Below are 24,453 nucleotides of genomic sequence, written 5' to 3' on the forward strand. Positions count from 1 at the left end.
CAAAATCCGTCCTCCTCCCTGCCGAAAAATTATACTTTGTTGACAAATTTAAACTAAAAATAATAATACTAAATACTACTACTGCTACTAATAAAAATAATAAGGCAACTATACTATACAGCTCCCTGGTCCTCTGGCCATTCTCTCCAATAGAACAGCTGAGCAGGATATTTTTCTATTTGATCATAGTTAAGGAAGACTGAGCACAAACAAGAAATCCACATCAAAACATACACACTCAAGTACAGAGATAAAAAGAAATACTGATTGTCAAAAAGGAAAAAAACTGACTCAGAAGGAAGCTAAATGTTCATCCTCTTGAGTGCCCCACAGGAGAAATAAAGGCTATCACTAAACCAGAATGCCTGGAAATGACATCTTCATGTTGCGTTTCTGAAACCAGATCAAGACTTAATGAAACTGACAACATATAAGGGAAACCACATTTTAACCAAAAAGACTCACTGAGGAATGCTATATATAAAGAAACCATTATTTTGTTCTAATTTTTAAAACTTAAAGAACAGATGGTACACTATCTTCAAATAGCAACACATGAATTGGAGGTTGAGAGAAGCAACTCTTCTCATAATAAGCGTAATCCATGAGAACTGGAGTTTTGGGTTGGGAAATAAAGACCACTGAAAACAACTTCTCAGCCTTACATCCTTTACTGGCGAATTTAATTATGTCCAAGTAAGAATTACAGACTAAGCGTAAAAACCTCCCCTAAGAACCTAAACACAAGACAAAAAAAAGCTAAATCTTAAAATAAAACAAAATGTTAATAAAGCGTGTTTTGCAAGAAAAAATACTTTCCCGCAACATTATTGAAAGCTTACCTTCTGGGACAGGAAAAACATCAGCTATTGAGCCTAAAATGGTTAAAGCTGAAAATCTAGTTGGGTAGGAAGACCCAGGAAACAGTGCTTCGAAAAGACGGTTGCAAATGGATGACATAAAATTCTAAAAGAAAAAAAAAAATTACAGTAAGTATAATCTTTAACTCATAATAGGTCATTTTCAAAGAAACACCTTTAAGAGTGGGGTTCTTCTTTAATTAACAGGGAAAAGATTTTTAGTAACAATGCTATTTACTGCGCTTGACAATTCAGATTGGTACCCTTGACCGTAAGCTATATCATGACTTCAATGAACCCCACTTTGGTAGGGTCAACAAGAAGTATAATTTCCATTGTAGTCCACACAAGAAAATCCAATACCCAGCACCCATTTTTGGTGAAAGCAAGTTCTGAGCTAAAGCTATACAAATATTGGTTTTCTTCATAAGAGATGTTCAGGCATCAAAGTTATGTATATTTTTTAAAAGTTTTTAAATAACCAAAAAAAAAAAATTCAATACAAACTACTTGATAAATATGGTAAGCACAATACTTGATAAATGTGGCTATAATGACACAATTCATAAATAGATCCAACTATCCCATTGTCTTCTATACTCCCCTTTGAGACACTTGCTCTGCCATTCTGTATACATACATGATAAAAAAAATGGAAATTTTCAGTAAAATACAATTTTCAAAAAATGGGAAATAGTTCATCCAAGATAAAGTCTTCTTTCTCTGGTTAAAATAATAATTATTATTACTGTCTCTGTATAAAATGGAATAGAAAACCATAAAACTTAAAAGGAAGGGGTCCCTGGGTGGCTCAGTGGGTTAAAGCCTCTGCCTTCCACTCAGGTCATGACCCCAGACTCCTGGGATCAAGCCCTGAATGGGCTCCCTGCTCAGTAGGGAGCCTGCTTCCCCCTTTCTTTCTACCTGCTTCTCTGCCTACTGTGATCTCTGTCAAAAAAAAAAAAAAAAAAAATCTTAAAAAAAAAATCTTAAAAGGAAAAGCCGTGATTCTCAAGCATCTCACATATACCACTATGCCCTAACAATGTATATTTGTAACTGAGAAGCACATAAGCAGTTCTAGTCCCAACTGATTCCAGAAAAGATCTCAGCGTTCATTTCTTTGGTCAATGATGTACAATCTGGGGATTTATCCTATAGGCCCTTGCAAGACCTAAGTAAGAGTTTGCTAGTTTTTAAAATCTACTGGGTTTCAAGGGAACGAAGTAGTTATTGAAAATATCCTGGGGGAAAAAAAAGAAAAAAGAAAAGAAAATATCCTGGAGCGCCTGGGTGGCTCAGTGGGTTAAGCCTCTGCCTTCGGCTCAGGTCATGATCCTAGGGTCCTGGGATCAAGCCCTGCATCAGGCTCTCTGCTCAGCAGGAAGTCTGCTTCCCCTTCTCTCTCTGCCTGCCTCTCTGCCTACTTGTGATCTCTCTCTCTGTGTCAAATAAATAAATAAAATCTTAAAAAAAAGAAAGAAAGAAAATATCCTAAGCTCATTTTAATTATAAATGAGTAGTACGGTATTCATGTTAAAGGGTAACAAGTTCATCAGATAGGAATGATCTTATCTTAACTGTAGTACCATTTATATTTTTAAAAATAGATTCTTTCCTTCAACCACACTATAACCATAGTGGAGGCATGACCACAGTTTATATATTTATATTCCTAGTTCTAAGCATATTGTCCTAAACATATAGAACAGCCTTGATATAGGCTCTTGTCACTTTTAACAGCCTCCAAATACCTTAGCCTAGCACTCAAAAATCTCTTTAGGTTATGCAGGCATCTTCCCTACTTGCCTTTAAGGCTTCTTGCCATGTTATATAGCTAAAGCTATTGAAAAGCGACATTAAAATTGTTAAAAGTGATAGATTTCAAATTGCAAATACCCATACAATGCTAAATTCTGCTACACTGTCAAACACAAGAGATGAAACAATTAGGTTATTAGAGCGGGAAACCAACTGCAGCTATGAAATTGGTTTGTACTTCCAGCTTTGTCACTTGTTAGTTGTGTAATTACAAAATGAAATTCCTGAACCTCCACAGCAGCTTCCTCATAGATAAAAATTAAAATAGTTTACTTGTGTTCCTAAGGAAACAAAGAAACTTTATTTATTTGTACATATACACATGTGTTAGTTAAGCTCTGTTTTGATTATTAGAGCAAACAACAAAAAACATCCTATACCCAGCCCCAACTTCATTTTTGAACTCATCTCCTGTTACGTCTCTTTTGTTGCTCCAAGCATCTTACATGTCATTCATTCCCAAGAGTGTATTCACCATTCCCCAAATTCTCCCTGTACTTTCTTACCTCCAAGCTTTCAATTAAGCAGGTGCTAGGGGGAAAACTATTCAGATTTTTAGAAGCGAGAGCAGATGTGCATGGGGGTCTGGCTCTAACACTTAGTAACTGAGGGACCTTGGGCAGGTTATTCAACTTCTCCAAGGTTCTGTTTTTCATTTTCTTTTCAATTAAGCTCTACGCCCAATCTGGGGCTCAAACTCATAACCCAGAGATAAAGAGTTGCACGCTCTACTGACTGAGCCAGCCAGGCACCCGAGTTTTCGCATTTGTTAAGGGAGGATAATAATGCCTATCTCACAGCTTTGTTATTAAATGAGAATGTGGGTACAAAGCATTTTGTAAACTTAAAAGTTTTTAAGTTCATAATATTAGTTATTTAGGCATGAAATAATCTCCTTCCCTAGACTAGAAGACATCTTTTCCAACTAACAGCCTCCTCTTCTCTCCCGTACGTAATTTATTGATTGGCAAAGCCTACCATACACCATGCGTGACACCTGCTATTATAAAGACAATGATAAGTAATTTAGGGCCAAAGTCACAATCTCCGAAAGCCACAGATGACTATAATTGGGAGGAAATATTAGAACCTGAGAATGACTCAGATTACGACGCTGAAGGGCTAAGTTTCCAAAAACACATATATTTACAAGGTCAAACTATGAAACCATGCATATGTGAAAATTCAGAATGTCAATCCACAACTGTACAGGTTTTGCATTTTAAGTACTTAACTCAGTTTTCACAAATGTCACTTTATCCCTTGAAAAAGAACCAAAAGAGCTGTGTTTTCTTAGAACATCTAGCAATGATAAGAAAGGCTGAAAATAACCTGTCCACACACAAAGCAAGTGCTCAGAATACACTCTAGTCACTTTTAATGACTCCCAGCATTAGGGTGGGAGGCTTTTTAGGGTAATTTAGAATTTACAAAGAGCTTTCTTATTTAATCCTCAAAGCCAGCCTTTTCAGAGAGGTTACTCAGCCCACTTACAGTCAAACAGACTCATCAAGTAAGCCAACTAATCAGCGGCACAAATGGGACTAAACGCATGTCCTTCAAGTTTAGGTTGTCACTGTCCCATCTTCACTCTTGGGATTTTACAAAGATGAGGCTCACATCAGCCTTGGTACAGCAATATTCCTCTTTAGATGATTTTTTACCTTTCAAATATAAAATGGAAAGCTAAGGGCCAACCATACTAATCCTTAGAGTAGGTAGTGAGTGTATCATGGCTCCAATGTATCATTAATTTACTGTAATTGTTTTCCTATATGCAATACAATCGATGAGCTCTGTCCTCTATCTAGGTCTTAAAGACAGGAAGATTCCGGCTTCTGAGAGGCTAGATCTGAAGTAAGAAACCAGTAATAAACTCATTCTGTTCTGATGGACAGACATATAAGGTTGTCAAACTGAGCCCTGGCCCAGACTAGAGCTGCAGTATCTGGGGTTCCATCCATATCATTAACACAGGGCCCCAAAACCTAGCACTACCCTTCATGCTCCCTCCCAAATGGGATGGAACACCGACCAGGAGGCACCAATATCAAGCCACTGTAAGTCATATTAGTCTAAAGAGGAAGCAGGCCGAGATACAGCAATCTTCTACCCTGGGATCGAGTGGAGGAGTTCAGGGCCAGCAATTAGTTTTTTGTTGAAGTACCACATTCACATGGCCCACATTAAGCTGTAAAGGATTGAGGTTAACCCATTACTATTACTCTGTAACAGGCCTCAAGTCTATCACGGGTTCCATGACTCAGGGTACCTCAAGAGAAAAAGCACCAGAAGGAATATGTAAAACCAGCTTGAAGGAAAGAAACACAGAAACACCATTCACCATGAGACTTCCATGTACTTCCCTTTAATGTTCATTCATAATTATTCTATGTTTCTTAAATACCCGTATGTTTAGAAATAGATCACCTACCTTATATTGCTGTAAAGAAACAGAAGGGGGCTGTGTGGTTAACTCATTCTCTGGTTCATGTTTGGATCTACTTTGCTCCAGTTTATAAAGCACCTGAGAACTTTCCTGTATCCTACAGAACAACTTTTAAGAAAAAGAAAAATGAAGCATATATAAGCCACATTAATCTTAAATATCAGTCAAAAAAAGGCAAAGGACAAATTTTCTAAATTCTTTAGACTAAAACTTCAAGAGAGGGGAATACTGGTTTCTAACTCTTTTTTTTTTTTTTTTTTTTTTAAAGATTTTATTTATTTATTTGACAGAGAGAGATCACAGTAGGAGAGAGGAAGGGAAGAGATCACAGAGAGAGGAAGGGAAGCAGGCCCCCTGCTGAGCAGAGAGCCCGATGTGGGACTCGATCCCAGGACCCTGAGATCATGACCTGAGCTGAAGGCAGTGGCTTAACCCACTGAGCCACCCAGGCGCCCCTGGTTTCTAACTCTTAATTAAATTCATAGAGTTTCCTTCTGACAGAAAATTAACATATATTTTAAAAACCAAAATCAAAATACTACTGCAAACCAGAATACACAGTCATTAAATCCCCCATAGTTTTATTTCCTTTAGGTTGACATGAAACTAAAGATATACTCACTTCTGTACTCTCCCAATTGTTCATCCCATAAATGAGGCATGTAATTAAGTTGAGTCGAATTAGTCAACAACGACCATTTCATGAGGCCCTTAAAATGATAAAATTACAAGGGCATCTTTCTTCTTTTCACCAAATTTTCCTAAAATACCTTTCATCCAGAAAGATCCATCACATTTTTTTTCTTTCCAAAAAAAAGAGCTCAAGTTGACTTATTTTGCACCAAAATGAAAAGACTTTACACCTTGGATTTGAATCTCAAATGTAACCTGTGGAATCACAGAATGGTCCACAGATAGGCCATGAAGGGATGTTCACAGGCAGTCCAATCACATGACCGTTATTCTCGCACTCTCCCAAAATCCGAGCTCTTTTCAAACGATTTGCAGAGCAGGTTCACCACTTTCCTATACTCTGATGAGAAACTCTACCTTTTTTTTTTTTTTAAAGATTTTATTTATATTTTTATTTGACAGAGAGAGAGAGAGAGAGAGATTACAAATAGGCAGAGAGGCAGGCAGAGAGAGGGGGAAGCAGGCTCCCCGCTGAGCAAAGAGCCCGATGCGGGGCTTGATCCCAGGATCCTGAGATCATAACCTGAGCCGAAGGCAGAGGCTTAACCCACTGAGCCACCCAGGCGCCCCGAAACTCTACCTTTTTAAGAAGAGAACAAATCTGCTGCCGCACTCCTGGAGACTGACTGTTAAGATTGTATGTGATAAAGAATTCAATCCACTCCATTTCTTCCGTGGACACCATTTCTGTGCTTCGATTACTTTCACAAAGCAAGCCTAATGTATCTATCCGTACCTAAAACAAATGAGAAGCAATAAAATGTTAATTTTTCAGTGAATTAAGCAAATTGTAGACTACCTGACATGTTTATTTACATAAGCTACCAAGAGGTGGGGGGAACCAGTAAACCTCAGTTTACCCATGTATATGCCAGAAAGGTTCCCTCATCCCAAAGATCCTGGGGCTGTAACTCATATAAAGTTATTTTATTAAATGTGTCAATTGGTATTTGTAAGTCAATAATCTTAAAGATTCTTATTCCATGCTAATGTTCAACTTCATTTTTTTTTCTCTACTATACCCCAGGACCTCCTCACCTCACTCTTGGGTTACCATCAGGCACATCTAACAAGGCTTCTGGTTTCTTTTTGCTCTCTCACTGGAAATTCATCTCTGCTGCCATTAATTCTACTTCCTTGCTAAAGGCAGAATGGCTCTGGTTCCCAGTTACCAACTGAATGAAATCTGAAGTCTTCAACCTCGCATTGGAGGCCTCCAAAAAATGGACCAAACCCTCTAATCCTGCCAAACATCCTGACTCATCCTCCAGAACTTGTTTTGGGTTCTTCCATGTTCTTCCAACCCATGAGCAGAAATGTCTTTCCCTTTCTTTGCATTGTCTTGAATTCCTTTCATCAATGTTTTATAGTTTTCAGAACACAGGTCTTTCATCTCCTTGGTTATATTTATTCCTAGATATTTTATTGGTTTTGGCGTTGTAACTGTAAATAGTATTGCTTTCTTAATTTCACTTCCTGCTGCTTCATTATTAGTGTATAGGAATGCAAAAAATTTCTATACATTGATTTTCTACCTTGTGACTTTACTGAATTTATTTATCAGTTCTGGTGTTCTCCCATTTTGTGTGCTGGCTCAATGCTTCTTCTCCTTTAATCCCATTTAACATGTTCCTAATCAACCACTACCTACCCTGTTCTAAGCCCCTCAAGTCCTTATGCATAAAGGAACACTTATATCTATGTTATTTTCTAAGAGTTTCCAGTTGTTTTATGCAGGTTTTCTCGTTCCTTCAACTAAAATTTAAATAGCCTGAAAAGTCAACACTTTTCACTTTTCTTTTTAAGACTTTTTTTATTTTAGAGGGAGACAGAGTGAGAGAAAGCACAAGCAGGAGGAGCGACAGGCAGAGGGAGAAGCAGGCTCCCCGCTGAGTAGCACCCTCCCCCCCAACCCTGCCACCGCCAACGAAGGGCTCAATCCCAGGACCTGAGCCAAAGGCAGACTGAGCCATCCAGTTGCCCCTACGCTTTTCACTTTCAATTCATCCTCCTTACAGATCCCTTAAAACAGTGCTGGGCTCAACATGGGGTCCTCTATATTGGACTACTAACTGAATAAATAAATCAGGGATCTACCACATGTATGAAATTCCAGATATTTTGTTTACTTACTTGGCAGTGCTGATGAATTAAGCCTTGTTTTATTCTTGCACTGGACACAAGGTTCCTCCAGGCATCAGTTGCAGACTGAAGATGTCCATGAGCTCTAGCTGTTCGCAGACATGCCATCAAAGCTCCCAGAGCCCCTCTACTATTAAAAGACCCTAAGGATGGTAAAGATCGTTCTTGTCTCAAAAGCACAATAACACAGACAACTACTGTACTATGCAACAACTGCCACAACTTTCATTTTGCAATTATAATTTCAAGAAATAAAAATAATATTTTAAATTCTAACATGAATTAAAGTTACTATGATAAAATAATCATTATTGAAAAGAACTTGATTGTTCTTGTGTCAATAATTTGAAGTAAGCATAATCTGCTTATGTAAACTTAAAGAAATCATTATTTTTTGCTATTTTTAGCTTTTCCTTTACACCTAGAAATGAACCAAAGTGATTCGGGGGGGAAAAAAATCAAGTAGACAAATTATTTAAAACAATAAGAACAACTAAAATGACTTTCAGCCACAATGGGGAAAAACACTTTAGTGGCTAAATACCATTATTTTTCTAAAAACAAACACTAAGCCTCTGTACATATTTTGGAGTTACTGTTTCTCCCTAGTAAAAAAGATAAAAGGAGGATTACAAGGAGCCTGATCCTTTTAGAGGCTAGGACATCAGTCATTATTAACAGAACAGGGAACCCTGGCTCAAAGGGAACACTGATTAAAAAAAAAAAAATAGAGACTGCCTTACTTCAGAACAGATTCATGAATCTTGAAATTTTAGATGGCTTCTCAAAAAGGCAAGAGCAATTGGTTGTTTAAAACTACAAATAACGAAAAATAAACCAACTACAAGTAACGGCTTTTTTTGTGTATGGGAATCAGATTTTTCCAGCTATCTCATGGTCACTTTTTCTTTTTTTTAAGATTTTATTTATTTCTTTGAGAGAGAGACAGTGAGAGAGAGCATGAGCAAGGAGAAGGTCAGAGGGAGAAGCAGACTCCCCATGGAGCTGGGAGCCCGATGTGGGACTCGATCCCGGGACTCCGGGATCATGACCTGAGACGAAGGCAGTTGTCCAACCAACTGAGCCACCCAGGCGTCCCTCGTGGTCACTCTTTGAAGTATTGAAAGTTTTCTATTATTTTCAGTTGTAATTTTTTTTTTTTTTTTTTTTTTGAGAGAGAGAGTGCCTGTGCAGTGGGGGTCAGGGGAGGAGGAGAGGGAGACAAAGAGAGGGAATCTTTTTTCTTTTTTTTTAAGCTTTTTATTTATTTATTTGACAGACAGAGATCACAAGTAAGCAGAGAGGCAGGCAGAGAGAAAGGGGGAAGCAGGCTCCCTGCCGAGCAAAGAGCCCAATGTGGGGCTCGATCCCAGGATCCTGGGATCATGACCTGAGCCGAAGGCAGAGGCTTCAACCCACTGAGCCACCCAGGCGCCCCTAAAGAAAGGGAATCTTAAGCAGGCTCCACGCTCAGCACAGAGCCCAATGTGAGACTCAATCTCATGACCCTGAGATCATGACCTGAGCTGAAATCAAGAGTTGGATGCTAGGGTGCATGGATGGCTTAGTCAGTTAAGCACCTGCCTTCAGCTCAAGTCATAATCCCAGTGTCCTGGGATGGAGCCCCACAACGGGCTCCCTGCTCAGCAGAGAGTCTACTTCTCCCTTTCCTTCTGCCTCTCCCCCTGCTTGCGCTTCCTCTCTCTTTCTCTCTAGCACTCTCTCTCAAATAAATAAAACCTTTAAAAAAAAAAAAAAAAAAGAGTTGGATGCTTAGCCAACTGAGCCACCCAGGCATCCCTTGTAAATATTCTTAAATTATGATGTAGAGTATCATATTCCTGCTTTGCTAAGCAGAATACAGTAATTTTAAGATTCAAACAATAAAGTCAGGATCATCATTTACATATTAATTAGTTAACTATGCTTTAATGCAGTGATTCCTTCTGGGTTACCAAATTTCTGTGGAATGTTTACCCTCTATCCTAAATGACCAGAGAGAGTTGTTTCTTGAGGTCACCACATCTACATTTTTTGTCTCTTCCCCAGAGATTAAATACTGCTACTGCCAGTTTACCTATCTTGATCCTTGCCAGAAACAATTTTTAATTACTGTTTCAAGCACTAGCATAAGCAACTTATATAAAATACTCCAACTGTTATGAGTGTAACATACGTCTGACAACCTAACAAATAAGTACTTGGTAAATGGATTAAAACTAGTATAAAAGGGAACATAACTGGAATCAATCCTTAGCTTATAGAAATGACTTCAGCCAAAAAAACTCTACTCCACTCTGGACAGGAACATTAGCCTCAATCTGAAATCTCTATCGTTAATAGCCTCTTCTACTATTTATGTAACGATCAGCAGTAATATTTAAATCTGGATATGGTCCACCTCTGCCCAGATACCTAACCTTAAACATCTTAACTAGAAATTCCTAAAAGAATGATTCCTTTTCTTACCAGTGTTAGCATCAGCAGAAGTTTGAAGAATCTTTACCATGTAGCTTAAGCTTTCGGGGCTGCAATTCAATAATTTTGGCAAGTAATAATCAATCACATAAGATTTTTGATCCAGATTTCCTTCACACAGTATAAAAAGGAGAGGAGAAACCCAAGTCTCGTGCCACTCATCAATCCAAGTAGTGTCAACAGCCTGGGACTTCAAATGACTCTTGTGATTTCTGAACATGGTTTCTAAAAGGTCACTTGCATAAGGTACCAAGGACTGGTCTCCCATCACCTCTAAGATTTGTGATGGAATAGTTTTAGCTAGTGCCAAAATATGTCCAATTCCTATGTAATCTACTAAACAACCAAGACATGCATACTTCCCTTTCACATGCCATTCCAATTGCAGAATATTCTCGGTCAGATCACAGATGAAACGATCGGCAGCCAAACCTGACGCTTCGGAGTCTGACTTTTCTTTAGTGAGCTGGTGCATGTGGAGAATATTTCTGAATATAATTTTGGTTTGGTGTCTCAAAGCATCCAGTGGATGTTCCCAGTGGGTATAGACATATTCCAAAAGTCTCCCAACTACACTTGAATTCCCATTCAGACTGTCCTTTAGGCTTGGGGAACTTGATTCAAGGACATGTATGGCTGAATTGGCCCAGGATGCCAAAATTCTAGACAGAAACAATTCCAGAGTTGATTCCTTGATCCTGAAGAAAAATGAGCCATGTTATTATAAAATGACTAGTAATAAATTTCATTTAATAATCATCTAGATTTTAAAAATATAAAAGACAAAGGTCAGATTTCTCATTAGAAAATGATCAGAAAATTCAATAATTATTAAATTTACAATGCCAAAATATAAGTCAAATTATAAATGAATCTTTTCATCTTAGAGAAATAATCCAAAAAGGGACACAATAAAATTTTGGGAGTGGTGGAAATGTTCATTATTTTTATTTTGATAATGGTTTCACATGTGTTTTAAAACATATTGAGAGGGGCGCCTAGGTGGCTCAGTTGGTTAAGTGACCAACTCTTGGTTTTGGCTCAGGTCATGATCTCAAGGTCACGAGATAAAGCTCTGCACTGGGCTCTGCACTGGGCGTAGAGACTGCTTATGATTCTTTCTCCCTCTCCTTCTGCCCCTTCCCGCCACCCCTTCGCTAAATAAATAAATAAATAAATAATTTTTACATTCCTTTAAAATATGCACAATTTTTACTTATATATAAACTGAAAAACATGAAAAATTTATTTTAGAACACAGTACTTTTCTTCCTTTACCTTCATGTCCATTACTATCAAGGTGTATCTATGGTTTGACATTTATTTTTTTTTTAAGATTTTATTTATTTGACAGACACAGATCACAAGTAGGCAGAAAGGCAGGCAGAGAGATGGGGGCAAGCAGGCTCCCCACTAAGCAGAAAGCCCAATGCAGGGCTCAATCCCAGGACCCTTGAGATCATGACCCGAGCCAAAAACAGAGGCTTTAACCCAGTGAGCCACCCAGGCGCCCCTGGCTTGACATTTTAAACACATGATCACTTTCAAGTGTTATGAAAAAAATACCCCCCCCAAAAAAAACCCCACAAACACAATCCAATGAAGTCAAATGAGCTGGTTGCAGTGCAGTTCTGGCTCAGTTGCTTATTAGCAATACACTCTTAAGTTTGAGCATTTACTTTTCTAACTTCACTTTACCTACTCAATACATTAGATTTCCTATCTTATCTATCAGACATGTGAGGCTTATACTGAATTACCTATGTTGACGTTGTTCATAAACTAAAATGCAGCATTCGAAAAGTTCAGTACAGGTTCACCTACACCAATATCTGTAACTACCCCCCCTTCATCTTACCTTCTCTTATTCTATTTTCATACTCATTTCATTGCCTACATGTTATCTTCCCTTTTTAAGGTTTTATTTATTTATTTGACAGAGAGAGTGCATGTACAAGCAGGGGGAGCAGAACGCAGAGGGAGAAGCAGGCTCCCCACTGAGCAAGAAGCCCAATGTGGGACTCGATCCCAGGATCCTGGGATCATGACCTGAGCTGAAGGCAGCCACTTTTCCGACTGAGCCACCCAGGCGTCCCTGTTATCTTCCTTTTAATTCAGGATTACCCTGTGTACTTTTCATGGAATTACTAAATATGCTAGTTCAGTTGCCATCTTTGAAATGTCTGACAAGCAAAACAGAGTAGGAGACAGTAGCCTGAAAACTCACTGTGAACTCAAGGTGAACAAGATATGCACGATATTCAAGAGGAGGGCCTCCCCACTCGCGCCCATACTCCCATTCTGCCAGTTCAACATGGTGAGTGTCCCCTGACACAGGAATAAGAGAGTTGATTGCGAGACATCAGTACAACAAAGGCTCCTGCAGCAGTTCAAAAACCAGTCGGGCATGCTGGCGCAGTCCACTGAACGGAGAAGCAAACTACTAATCTGGAAGAACATAACACAGCTAACATGTTATAAAGCTTCGAAAACTTTTCAGATATTTCAAAATGTAAATGCAAAATTCCCTTTCCCCCGAAACATCCTAGGAAAAATAACTGAACCTAAAGACAAAAAGCCACAAGTGCTGAAATTATTATATCAAAGGGGGAAAAAAATTCAATCTAAATACATGAACCATTTTGCTGGTTTGAATGGACCAGCAGAGCAAAACACATTGCTACCTGCAGGTGGATGAGCTTAATGCTTTTAAGTGGTGATTTTAGAAATCAAATTGTTAAATTTTATCCAGTGATACCTTGTGCGATCTCACAGAAGAGTACACAACTATTTTGCGAACAGTCAAGTAAATAGTTAAAAGAAATTTCTAGATAATATAGTAAGAAAGGAAAAAACCTGCTAGTACTGAATATAAGAATTATAGCCCAATTATCAACTATACTTTGCATCTGACCAAATACACTGAAAAATCAATCCTAACATACTTCCCATCTAAAGTGTAATATTTGGGGGACGCCTGGATGGCATGGTCAGTTGGGAATCTGACTCCTGGTTTCAGATCAGGTCATGATCTCAAGGTCATAGGATCCAGCGCTGAGCCCACATGGGATTCTCCCCATCTCCCTCTGCTCCTCGTGCTTGTGCTCACTCTCTTGCTCTCTCTCTCAAATAAATAAGTCTTTTATAAATGAATAAATAAATAAAAACAAATTACAACATTTCGGTTATTCTTTTTTTTAGCAGGCTCCACACGCAGAGCCCAACACAGGGCTTGAACTCACGACCCCAACACCAAGACCTGAGCTGAAATCAAGAGTTTGACGCTTATCTGACTGAGCCACCCAGGTACCCCTGGGTTATTCTTTTTTTTCTTTTTTTCTTTTTTTAAGATTCTTTTATTTGAGAGAGAGAGAGAGTGAGCGAGAGCATGGGAGGGGAGAAGGTCAGAGGGAGAAGCAGACTCCCATGGAGCTGGGAGCCCAATGCGGGACTTGATCCCACGACTCCAGGATCATGACCTGAGCCAAAGGCAGTTGCTTAACAAACAGAGGCACCCAGGTGCCTGGCCCCCTGGGTTATTCTTAATAAAAAGGACATATTTATCAAAAAGTAATGACTCTATGTATCTATACATTAACTCCTGCAAACTTTCAACATTATAAGTATCTCTCGTAATACTGAGAGATGGAACCGAACAAACAGCACTAGAAACAAACTAGGATGTATTGAAAATAATGTTGATGGTGATAATCTTTGTGAGATAGATTAATAGTGACTGCTATTGTCTTCTCTCTGCTTTTTCTGCATCTTTGGACTGTCTCTTACTATAAGAGAAAATGATCACCAGAAAGATTCTGATTATGCAGAAAGAAATTTTTAATTCACTTCTTTAAAAATATTTTTAAAACATGTGTCTAATTATCCATCAAATACAATTCTATAAAGGAGATGCACTCACCAAATCGGGAATCTTTTCAGGTGGATGAAACATAGCCTTAATAAAAAGAATAACAGCTAATCCAGACGTACTCTGAATTGTCTGTAAGAGGTCATCTATTTGGCAAAAAAGTAGACAGCATGTATTAAATGACAATGAATATTTTGGTCCAGTGGAAAAAGTACATGGTGCAGGGTCAGATAATCCTAGATGCAATTTCTAGCACAATTCCCAGGTCAAATAGACCTTGAGTAAGTTATTTAACCTCCTAGGGACCCAGCTTTCTCTTCTGAAAAATGAGAAACTGTAACTTCTGACAATTAATTATAAGGTTTAAATGCATAACTAACATAAGGTTTTTATGTCCAGCACATAAATGCTTAATCAATGTGATTCTCTCTCCTCTAACTCCCACGCTCTCTTCCTCTCCCTGAAGTATATCTAGCAGCAATACCATTTGTCTGCACTGATGCCTTGAATCCCAACCCCCACATATATTACTTTTCCTTAACATGGTTTCAGGGCTGTGTAAAGTGCCTGCATCAGTGCTAACTGCAAACTCCGCCGTCACTGGCACTATACCCAATGCAACCAATTTTGGCCTGCTGTCTCCTCCCTGTTTCCTATCAACCTCTGGTTGGTGAGAAAGTTTACCAAATTTGGTAAATTATTCAACCTGGGTTAAGAATCATAAATGCCTACCATGAACTACCTCATAAATACCCATTTTGCCCTTTATTCCTGCTAACAGAACTGTGACTTTGACTGGAGCATCCATGTCCTCAGCCAAAGGAAGGACACTTGCTGCTTCTATCTTCCTCACAGCTCAAGGTAGATATGAGGGTTCAGGCCACTGGGATGTAAGCAAGTACCTGGGTACTTCTGTTTTTCCTGATTAAAGGCAAAGATGCAACTGGCCTTCCTTCCTGCCTTATACACAGACATAATGTCTGGAGCTGCAGCAGTCAAATGGCAACCATGAGGCAACAAACGTGGCAATGAAAGCCAACATGCTGAAGATAGCAAAGCAGAAAGGCAGAAATGTTTGGGTCCTAGACTGCATACAGCGTTCAGGATCACCTGCCTCTGAACTTCCTATGATGTGGAAATGAGGGGAGGGACATCCACTGAAATCCCCGAAATTTAGTTTTCTGTTACCTGCAGCCAAACACTTGACTGATAAGTGAAGATTTAAAACCCTGGGGAGGGACGCCTGGTTGGCTCAGTGGGTTAAGCCTCTACCTTCAGCCCAGGTCATGATCTCAGGGTCCTGGGACTGAGCCCCACGTCAGGCTCTCTGCTCAGCAAGGAGCCTGCTTCCCCATCTCTCTCTGCCTGCCTCTCTGCTTATTTGTGATCTCTTTCTCTCTGTCAAATAAACAAATAAGTAAATCTTTAAACAAAAAAAAAATTAAAACCCTGGGGAAGAATGGCACTGGACAGACCCTACCAACTGCTCAGAAAAGAGGCTGCCTTGTACTGAAATCAGGTCTTCCCTGCATTTCACCAGGCTTTTTTTTTTTTAAGAAGAACAAAGTCCTCTTCTAAAAAGCAAATGTTCTCTGAAAATATGTCTGTAAATTGCATCTCAAAGTAACTTTCCTTTCAATAACTGAGATCCTAGCCAAAATTAATTAATTAGTTAATTAATTAATATTTTTTAAAGATTATTTATTTATTTATTTGAGAGAGAGACAGTGAGAGAGAGCATGAGCAAGGAGAAGGTCAAAGAGAGAAGCAGACTCCCCATGGAGCTGGGAGCCCGATGCGGGACTCGATCAGGGTCCTGGGATCATGACCTGAGCCGAAGGCAGTCGTCTAACCAACTGAGCCACCCAGGCATCCCAGTTAATTAATTAATTTTAAAAAACTATCTGGACAAGACAGCTAGCACTTTCACTAGTTACCAGGATTCAAAACATACAAACAGTGACATACTATGTTTTCTCCCATTAGTCTAGCAAAACCAGAGTCAGTTACTGCTCTTTACAAACAAAAACTCTAAACTAACCCCAATAATTTTTTAATAAGTTAATATTACATGCATGCATGACCATACAGAATGTGAGGTCAAGGGTAAAAAGGTAATTAACTTTTTGTAAATGCTTTATGTGTTACATATCATTTTTTTATTAATCTTTTTTTTTAAAGATTGTATTTATTTGTCAGAGAGAGCGCACAAGCAGGCAGAATGGCAGGGGGAGAGAGAGAAGCAGGCTCCCCGATGAGCAAAGAGCCCAATGCGGGACTTGATCCCAGAATTCTGGGATCATGACCTGAGCCAAAGGCAGTGGCTTAACCAACTGAGCCACCCAGGTGTCCCTAATTTTATATTATCTTGTAACACACTGATATAGGAAAACACCTAAAACAAGTGTAGAGCTTAATAAATTATTTGAAGGTAAACACTCTTGTACCCAGTGTTCAAGGTGAGAAATCAAACTCGGGCACCCAGCGCAGAAGGCTCCTCCAAGTGCCTCATCCCAGCCACACCCCCTTTTCTCACCCTGAGTAAGGATTATCATGACTTCCAAAGTAATGGCTTCCTGATTTTCAAATGATTTTATTCATCAAATGTGTATCCCTAGACACTGCAGTTTAGGCCTGTCCATTTTTTAAAAAAATATGATATATCTTTTAAGTGCCTTTTAATCTCCAGGTGCCCTCTCTACCCTTCATTTCATTACAATTTCTCTGTTCAAGAGCTTTGGCCTTTGATCTGCAGTTTCCCCACAATCTGGATGTGGGGTTGCCTCATCCTAATGCACTTCAACACACTCTTCTGTCTTTTGTAATTCCTGTAAATGGGCAAGTGATCTAGAGATCAGTCTCAAGTTCAGTCACTCTGGGAAGAGTATGGGTGGTAAAAGCAAGCCTCTAAGGGAGACATGTTGTCTGGCTGTCTGTTCCGTAAAGTTAGCAGTTGCCAATGCTTACTGCCTGCATCCATTCCTCGGGTTACAAAAAATGGTGATATTCTACCATTTCATTTTATTTTGTTATTTGATATACTTTTACAAGAGAGACTTCCTCTCATTAACTATTTGGCTTCCCAGTAACACAATTTATATGGATAGAAGCAACATACGAGAGACATAAGGGGGCATGATGACCACCCCCAACAAGGACTACCATCATCACTTGAAGAGAAATGTATGGGTTATGTTCTCCTTTCCAGATCGTCCACTCAGATTTGGAAATCTCTTCTTATCAAGAATTTCTTTTGTCATTTAAAGTCTGTGGCTTTTCAACACTAAGGCTGTTAGGTTTTCTTCTTCGCAATATACACACACACATTTAGAAAAGTCCTTCAACATTATCCCTTGCAGAACGGGTACATTTGAAAGAAAAAGCATTAAAACCTCATAATCTGGGCCATTTCCCCATTTTAAGGGGCTGGAAGAGAGGTTCTACAACTCGACTAAGTATCAAACATTTCATATCATTATTAACACAAGCTGAATGACACTCAATTATAATCATCATTTTCATGGTTTTACACTTACCATCACTTAAAAACTTGGCGAAAATACTCAGCAATCCACACATACTTTGCCATATGGGAGAAGTAGAAGCCTTCAAATGAATTCTCTGGAAGTCTTGTATTTTCTGCACTAACATCACTGAAACTCTAGTGCCTACCAACAAGTCATTCATCAGTTGCGTTTGAACTATATGATTTCCAGCAAATTTTCTATAACGAAGAAAAGACATTATTACAAAAGAAAAGTCACATAAAAATGCCCCCATTTTTATCCCTCTGAAAGAAATATTCCTCAATCAAAGGGCCAAAATTCGTTTTAAATTATACTAGACATTTATGACTCTCTCCTCCACTTCCATAAACATTCCAATTATGGGGACATATACTGTAAACTTTCAACATTCTTACCTCAACATTTTCCTCCTCCTCAGCTAATGACTAATCTTGCTTCTCTTTTTTTACAGTAAAAATAACAGAGCAAGAATGAATGCCACAATCTTTTTTATTTTTAAGATTTTTTTAAATTTATTTATTTATTTATTTGTCAGAAAGAAAGAGTGTGCGTGCACATAAGCAAGGGAAGTGGCAGAGGGAGAAGCAAGCTCCCCACTGAGCAGGGAGCCCGATGAGGGACTCAATCCCAGGGCCCGGGGATCATGACCTGACTTGAAGACAGACACTTAACCAACTGAGCCACCCAGGGGTTCCTAGAATGCCACAATTTCTAAACTTGAACACTCCCCCTCAACCCTGATACACTTTCTTCACTTGACTTCCAAGACACCAGGCTCTCCTCCATTTTCTCCTACTTCACCATTGCTCCTTCCTAGACACCTTATCCTCTTCTCCCTAACCTCTTTACAGCTTTCCACAACTCAGTCTTTACTCTCCCTCTTTGGTTCAGCTACTTTGTTCCCTTGATGTGATCACATCTAGCTCATAAACTTTAAATTATGATCTATATGCTGATGATTCCCAAATTTGTATCTCCAGCCTGAATCTCTCTTGCTAATCCCAGACTTGCATATGCAACTTCTTATCGATATCGGCACTTGGATGTCTAACAGACATATTAAACTACATGAACTCATCTTCAACTCCAAACCTGCTCTACCTGCTGTGATCTCTACCCTACAAAAACTTGGTCATCATCCTTGACTTCTATCTTTCCTACCCCATCTCTAAGAAAATCCTGTTGGTCCTACCTTCAAAATACACACAGAATTAGACCACCTTCACTGCCACTCCTGGCCTAAGTCACTCTCATCTTCTCCCTGGGATTATTGCCATGACCTCCTAACTGGTCTCCCAGCTTCTATCCTTGCCACCCCTTTCAGTCTATTCTCAACACAGCAGAAAACAGGAAAACTGGCTACTGGCTACAACTGGCTTACCTCTAGAGAAGGTAAAACAACATGCACAGATAAGCCAGGAACACCATATTGCAAACAAGAGAATTAGGTAACTATATGAACAATGAATGCCAAATGCCACAGCCTAATCTTTCTTCACTCCCTCAGCGGCCAGAATATTCAGCCAATGGTTTGATTCCATGGAGACTCTGTTACCCATGCAAAAAGACCTAGTGATATTGATATCAGAGATTTCCCAAAGCAATAGCCTAGCTAAATTAGCCTACAATAAAACCTGCAATCAACCCCACCCATATGCACAGAGTCAAATCAACTCTCAGTACCCCATCCTTAAATATGGGCACTTGGCCAAAAATCACCAGATTTCTGATGAGAGCATCTAGCAAAGTGAAAGCATCAAACAGAAAAAAAAGCAACTTAGAAGAAACAAGACTATATAAAGATAAGAAACTATTAAAAAAAAACTATCATTAATATCCTCAGAAAGATAACAATATATTTCACTCATAAAACAAGAACAGAATGCTATCAGAAAGGAACACTTGGGGAGGAAGAAGCTCATTCTCATATTCTCCTAAGAATTTATTTGATTGGTTAAATTAAATATCAAACTTCTGAAAGATAAATTTCAATAATCAGGACTCATATTAACAGAGAGGGATGGAATGAAGCACATTCTAGAATACATTTTTAAATTTCCCTTGTACAAAGACAATACACAACTACAAGTGTACATACACATAGACGCACAAGCATGTGAACAGATAATACTCACCTATTTTCTTCTGAGATTTCAATCAAACTCTTCTGCAGAAAATGGAGCACTGAAACAAAAAGAATACATAATGACAAAGCAGAACCCAAAATTGTAAAGTGTCATGTCAGTATAAGAAAATATTTTAAGTTAGTGTTACCTATAATAATATCATGTTATAGAGGTAGAAACTTAAAAGGAAGGGGCATGATGTACTCTAGTAATCTGCAAGACTCTGCCCATTGCCAAGAAAGAGAAAAGAACCAGTTCCAAAATGACTCATACAAGCAGTTACCCCCTCAAAATAAAATAAAATAATAGGACTTACCATTTTTAAGAAGATTATTAACTCCTGTTCTACCTGTGGGGATAAAAAAAATCAACACTGGTAAGGAGCTCCAGGGCCAAAATCTAATGTCATTTAAAAACAATGATGTAATGGTAGAAAAAATACTACACAGAGCTGGCTTACCCAAGTCAAAGTTCTCCATACAGGAAGATATATTATCAATTACTTTCCTGTAAGAGTATAGATCAGTAGTATTCAATTCTTCCTGAAGACGAGAAGTAAAACTTTGTACAGCCTCAGTTTGGAAAAATTCAGGTAGGCCATTTAGTGAGCTAGAAAAAGAACTGAGTATTAAATATTTCATAACTATGTAGCAAGTGGATATACAGAGTGGGGAGGAAATCATACAAATGAAGGAATACTGAACTACACCTTCAAAATAAGGTAGAAAATTTTAACTTCATGCCACAATCACTGGAACGCTTTGCTTCCATCTCATTTCCCTTCTCAAAAGAGTAGCCAGAGTGATACTATAAAAACACCATATTAGTCCTCTGCCTAAAATCATCCAACAATGTCCTTCTCAAATTAGTTGCCATAGTGGTGACAATGACTTACAAGACTACACACTCTAATGCCACCATTAGCTCTCCAGCCTCATCTTAATCCATGTTCACTTAGCTCTAGCTATATAGCCTTCCTTGTTGCAAAGATATACCAAAGCCTTTGCTCTTGCTATTTCCTCCACCTAACATGCTTCCCTCAAATAGACCCAATAATCATTCCCTCATCCCTTGCAGGTCAATCTCAAGTATCACCTTAACAATGACATTTGAGCCAAGACATCTGAAGTGACCTCCATATTTTAAATTGTAACCTTCACCCCAGCATTAGTATTCCCATTCCCCCTTGATGCTTTATTTTTCTCCATAGCATTCATTTCATCTAATCCTATATATTTTGATTATTTATTTTGATTATTTTCAATCTTGTTCTTAGAACATAACTTCCAGGGGTGCCATGGTCAAGCTTCCAACTCTTGATTTCAGCTCAGGTCATGATCTCAGGGTCAAGGGATGGAGCCCAGCACCGGGCTCCTGGCTCAGCAGGAAGTCTGCTTGAGATTCTCTCTCCCTCTCCCTCTGCCCCTTCTTCCCCAAATGTTCACTCTCTCTCTCTAAAATAAATAAATCTTGGGGTGCCTGGGTGGCTCAGTGGGTTAAGCCTCTGCCTTCAGCTCAGGTCATGATCTCGGGATCCTGGACTCGAGCCCTGCATTGGGGCTTTTTGCTCAGTGGGGAGCCTGCTTCCCCCTTGCCCTCTGCCTGCCCCTCTGCCTACTTGTGATCTCTCTCTCTGTCAAATAAATAAAATCTTTTTTTTAATCTTTAAAATAAATAAATCTTAAAAAAAAAAGTATCTAACCTCTATTCTAAAATGTTTTATTCATTATAACCTCAATGCCTGGAATACTTATTTGACATATAGTAGACAAGCAAAAAAATTTACTTATCAGATAAATTCAATTTAGTGTCAATTTTACTTCAATTAATCTATATCAAAACCAGTAGGCACTTTTTTAAAAATATGACTGAACAGTTCTAAAGCTCTTCTGGAAGAGACAGAATTTAGAAATAGGAATAGTCTGAAGAAGTCGTCCCCGGAGGGTGACTTGTTCCAGCATATAATCAAACTACCTCATCAAACTATAGTAAATAAAAGTATGATGTTGGTGAGTAAACAAACAGACCCAAGTCTAAAATCAAATCTGTGTTTATACAGGAACACAAAACATAATAAAATGGCATTCCAGATACATGGGAAAGATGGACTATTCAAAAGTTTGCGAATAAGTGGGTCCCCATTATCAAAAACTAAATTGGATCTCTAACTTACACTCCACTCAAAGTTTAATTCCAGATGAAGCATTTTAATAAAGACAAGCAAGTAATTTTATATGATCTTATAGTAGAGAAAGCATACATTAAGGAAGACATGAAACTCAGAAATGTATTCAAAGAAAAATATTAGTGGGTTTGATTACCAAGAAAAATATTCTAATTTTTATAAGGCAAATACACCATAAAGAAAGTTTAAATATATGTAATAAAACAAAGGAATATCTAGTACATAATCTAGATAGAGATCTCATACCCAAGCCCTTCTTATTTTTTTTTTTTAAGATTTTATTTATTTATTTGACAGACAGAGATCACAAGTAGGCAGAGAGTGAGAGGGAGAGAAGTAGTCTCCCTGCTGAGCAGAGAGCCCAATGCAGGGCTCGATCCCAGGACCCTGGGATCATGACCTAAGCCGAAGGCAGAGGCTTTAACCCACTGAGCCACCCAGGTACCTCCCAAGCCCTTCTTTAGTGGCAAAACTCACCTCCCACTACAGAAACCAAAGGTGTGAGAGTCTTGCTTCCCAGCCATTCTTACAACCAGAAGGTGGGTATATGACCCAATCTTGACAACAGAAAGTGATAGGAAGTCTCCTGGAACCTTCTGCAAAATGTTTTTCTCTCCAATAAAAAGAGAAGGAAAAAAGGAAATTTCCTTTTTTCATTTGTGGATGCTGTCATGTCTATATAAAGTGGCTACAACTCCTACAGCTCCTTGTAATTCTGAGGGAAGATATGGCCAACAAATGGGAGAAAAATGGAAAACATCAAGATCTTTGATGACACTGTTGACTACTTCCCCAAAACCCTAGAACTCGCCAGTATCTGATCATTTCCTTTATTTTTTTTTTTTCCTTTAAAGATTTTTTTTTTTTTTTTTAATTTGAGACAGAGAGAGAGTGAGAGAGACTGCATGAGCCAGGGGGCAGAAGGACAGGGAAAAGCAGGCGCCCCACTGAGAAGGGAGCCTGATTCGGGACTTGATCCCAGGACCCTGGGATCATGACCTGAACCAAAGGCAGATGCTTAACTAACTGAGTCACCCAGGCACCCTTGACCATTTGCTTTTTGACACATTAAATAAATTTACTTACATAAAAAGAAAAGACATTCTAACAAGGAAACATAAAAAGACATATAATCACAAATAGTCAAACTCCACATATTAAAAAATGTTCAATCTCACTAGTAATCTTACTGAAAAGTAAAAAAAAGTATTATTTTTTTTTATCTGTTAGATTTTAAATGGTTTAAAGATTGGTATTACCCAGTGTTAGAAGATATGAAGATACTGGCATTCTCGTTCACTGTTAATAGGAGTATAAACTGGAATACCTTTGGGGGAGTACAGGTTAGCAATGATTTTGGTAAAGAAATTCCATTTACAGGAATTTATCTCAGGTAAATACACAGAACGCTTATATACATAATTAAGAATATAATTGTATCATTGTTGGAATCATGAAAACAAAACAAACTAAATATCAATGGAAAGTGATTTCATAATATGTAACTCAGTACATAAAAATTTTGGTATATCCATATTACAGAAATTTTAGCTGTAAGAAAATATAAGGACTTGGGGTGTCTGAGTGGCTCGGTTGTTAAGCGTCTTCTTTTGGCTCAGGTCATGATCCCAGGGTTCTAAGATCAAGTCCTGCATTGGGCTCCCTGCTCTGTGGGAAGCCTGCTTCTCCCTCTCCCATACCCCTCTCCCTCTCTCACTGTGTCTCTCTGTCAAATAAATAAAATCTTGAAAGAAAGAAAGAGAGAGAATAAGGACCTTTGGTGGGAGCATAAAATAGTGCAGACACTATGAAAAACAATATGGAGGTTCCTCAGAAAATTAAAAATATAATCACCATATGATCCAGTAATCCCACCTTTGGGTAAATATCCAAAAGAACTGAAAGCAGGATCTCAAAGAGATATTTAAATACCCATGTTCATAGAAGCATTGTTCATAATAGCCAAGAGGAGGAAGCAACCCAGATGTCTATCAGCTGATGAATGAATGAATACCATGTCGTACACATGGATGATGGAATATAATTCAGCCTTAGGAAGGACAAAAATCCTGCCACATGCTACCACGAGGATGAACCTTGAGAACATTATGCTAAGTAAAATAAGCCAATAAAAAAAAAAAAAGACAAATACAAATATTCCACTCATATGATGTAAATAAGGTAATCAAATTCATAAAAACAGGACATAGAATTGTGGTAGGGGTTAGGGGGAGGAGGAAATGGGGATTTACTGTTTAATGTATATAGTTTCAATTTTGCAAGATGAAAAACTCTGTGGAGATC

At 38.5% G+C, this 24,453-nt stretch overlaps 1 protein-coding gene across 7 annotated transcripts in view; it reads right to left on the reverse strand.

Annotated features, from left to right (window-relative positions):
- Nucleotides 1–24,453, reverse strand: part of THADA (THADA armadillo repeat containing) — a gene marked incomplete at its 3' end in the record, with an annotated part of 120,989 nt that overhangs the window by 87,680 nt on the left and 8,856 nt on the right. For all 7 annotated transcript variants that reach the window (XR_014315944.1, XR_014315945.1, XR_014315946.1 and 4 more), the window contains 11 exons: nt 20,425–20,573; nt 20,281–20,313; nt 19,974–20,022; nt 17,848–18,035; nt 14,363–14,457; nt 12,671–12,891; nt 10,435–11,141; nt 7,957–8,108; nt 6,404–6,559; nt 5,116–5,238; nt 843–966 (listed from right to left, as the gene is read on the reverse strand). Coding sequence is in view for 3 of the 7 variants with exons in the window: in XM_082746750.1 (XP_082602876.1) it covers nt 843–966; nt 5,116–5,238; nt 6,404–6,559; nt 7,957–8,108; nt 10,435–11,141; nt 12,671–12,891; nt 14,363–14,457; nt 17,848–18,035; nt 19,974–20,022; nt 20,281–20,313; nt 20,425–20,573 (1,997 nt within the window). The remainder of the gene's footprint in view (nt 1–842; nt 967–5,115; nt 5,239–6,403; nt 6,560–7,956; nt 8,109–10,434; nt 11,142–12,670; nt 12,892–14,362; nt 14,458–17,847; nt 18,036–19,973; nt 20,023–20,280; nt 20,314–20,424; nt 20,574–24,453) is intronic.

Source organism: Mustela nivalis, assembly GCF_964662115.1.
Source record: "Mustela nivalis genome assembly, chromosome: 8".
In the NCBI taxonomy this organism is placed as follows: Eukaryota; Metazoa; Chordata; class Mammalia; order Carnivora; family Mustelidae; genus Mustela; species Mustela nivalis.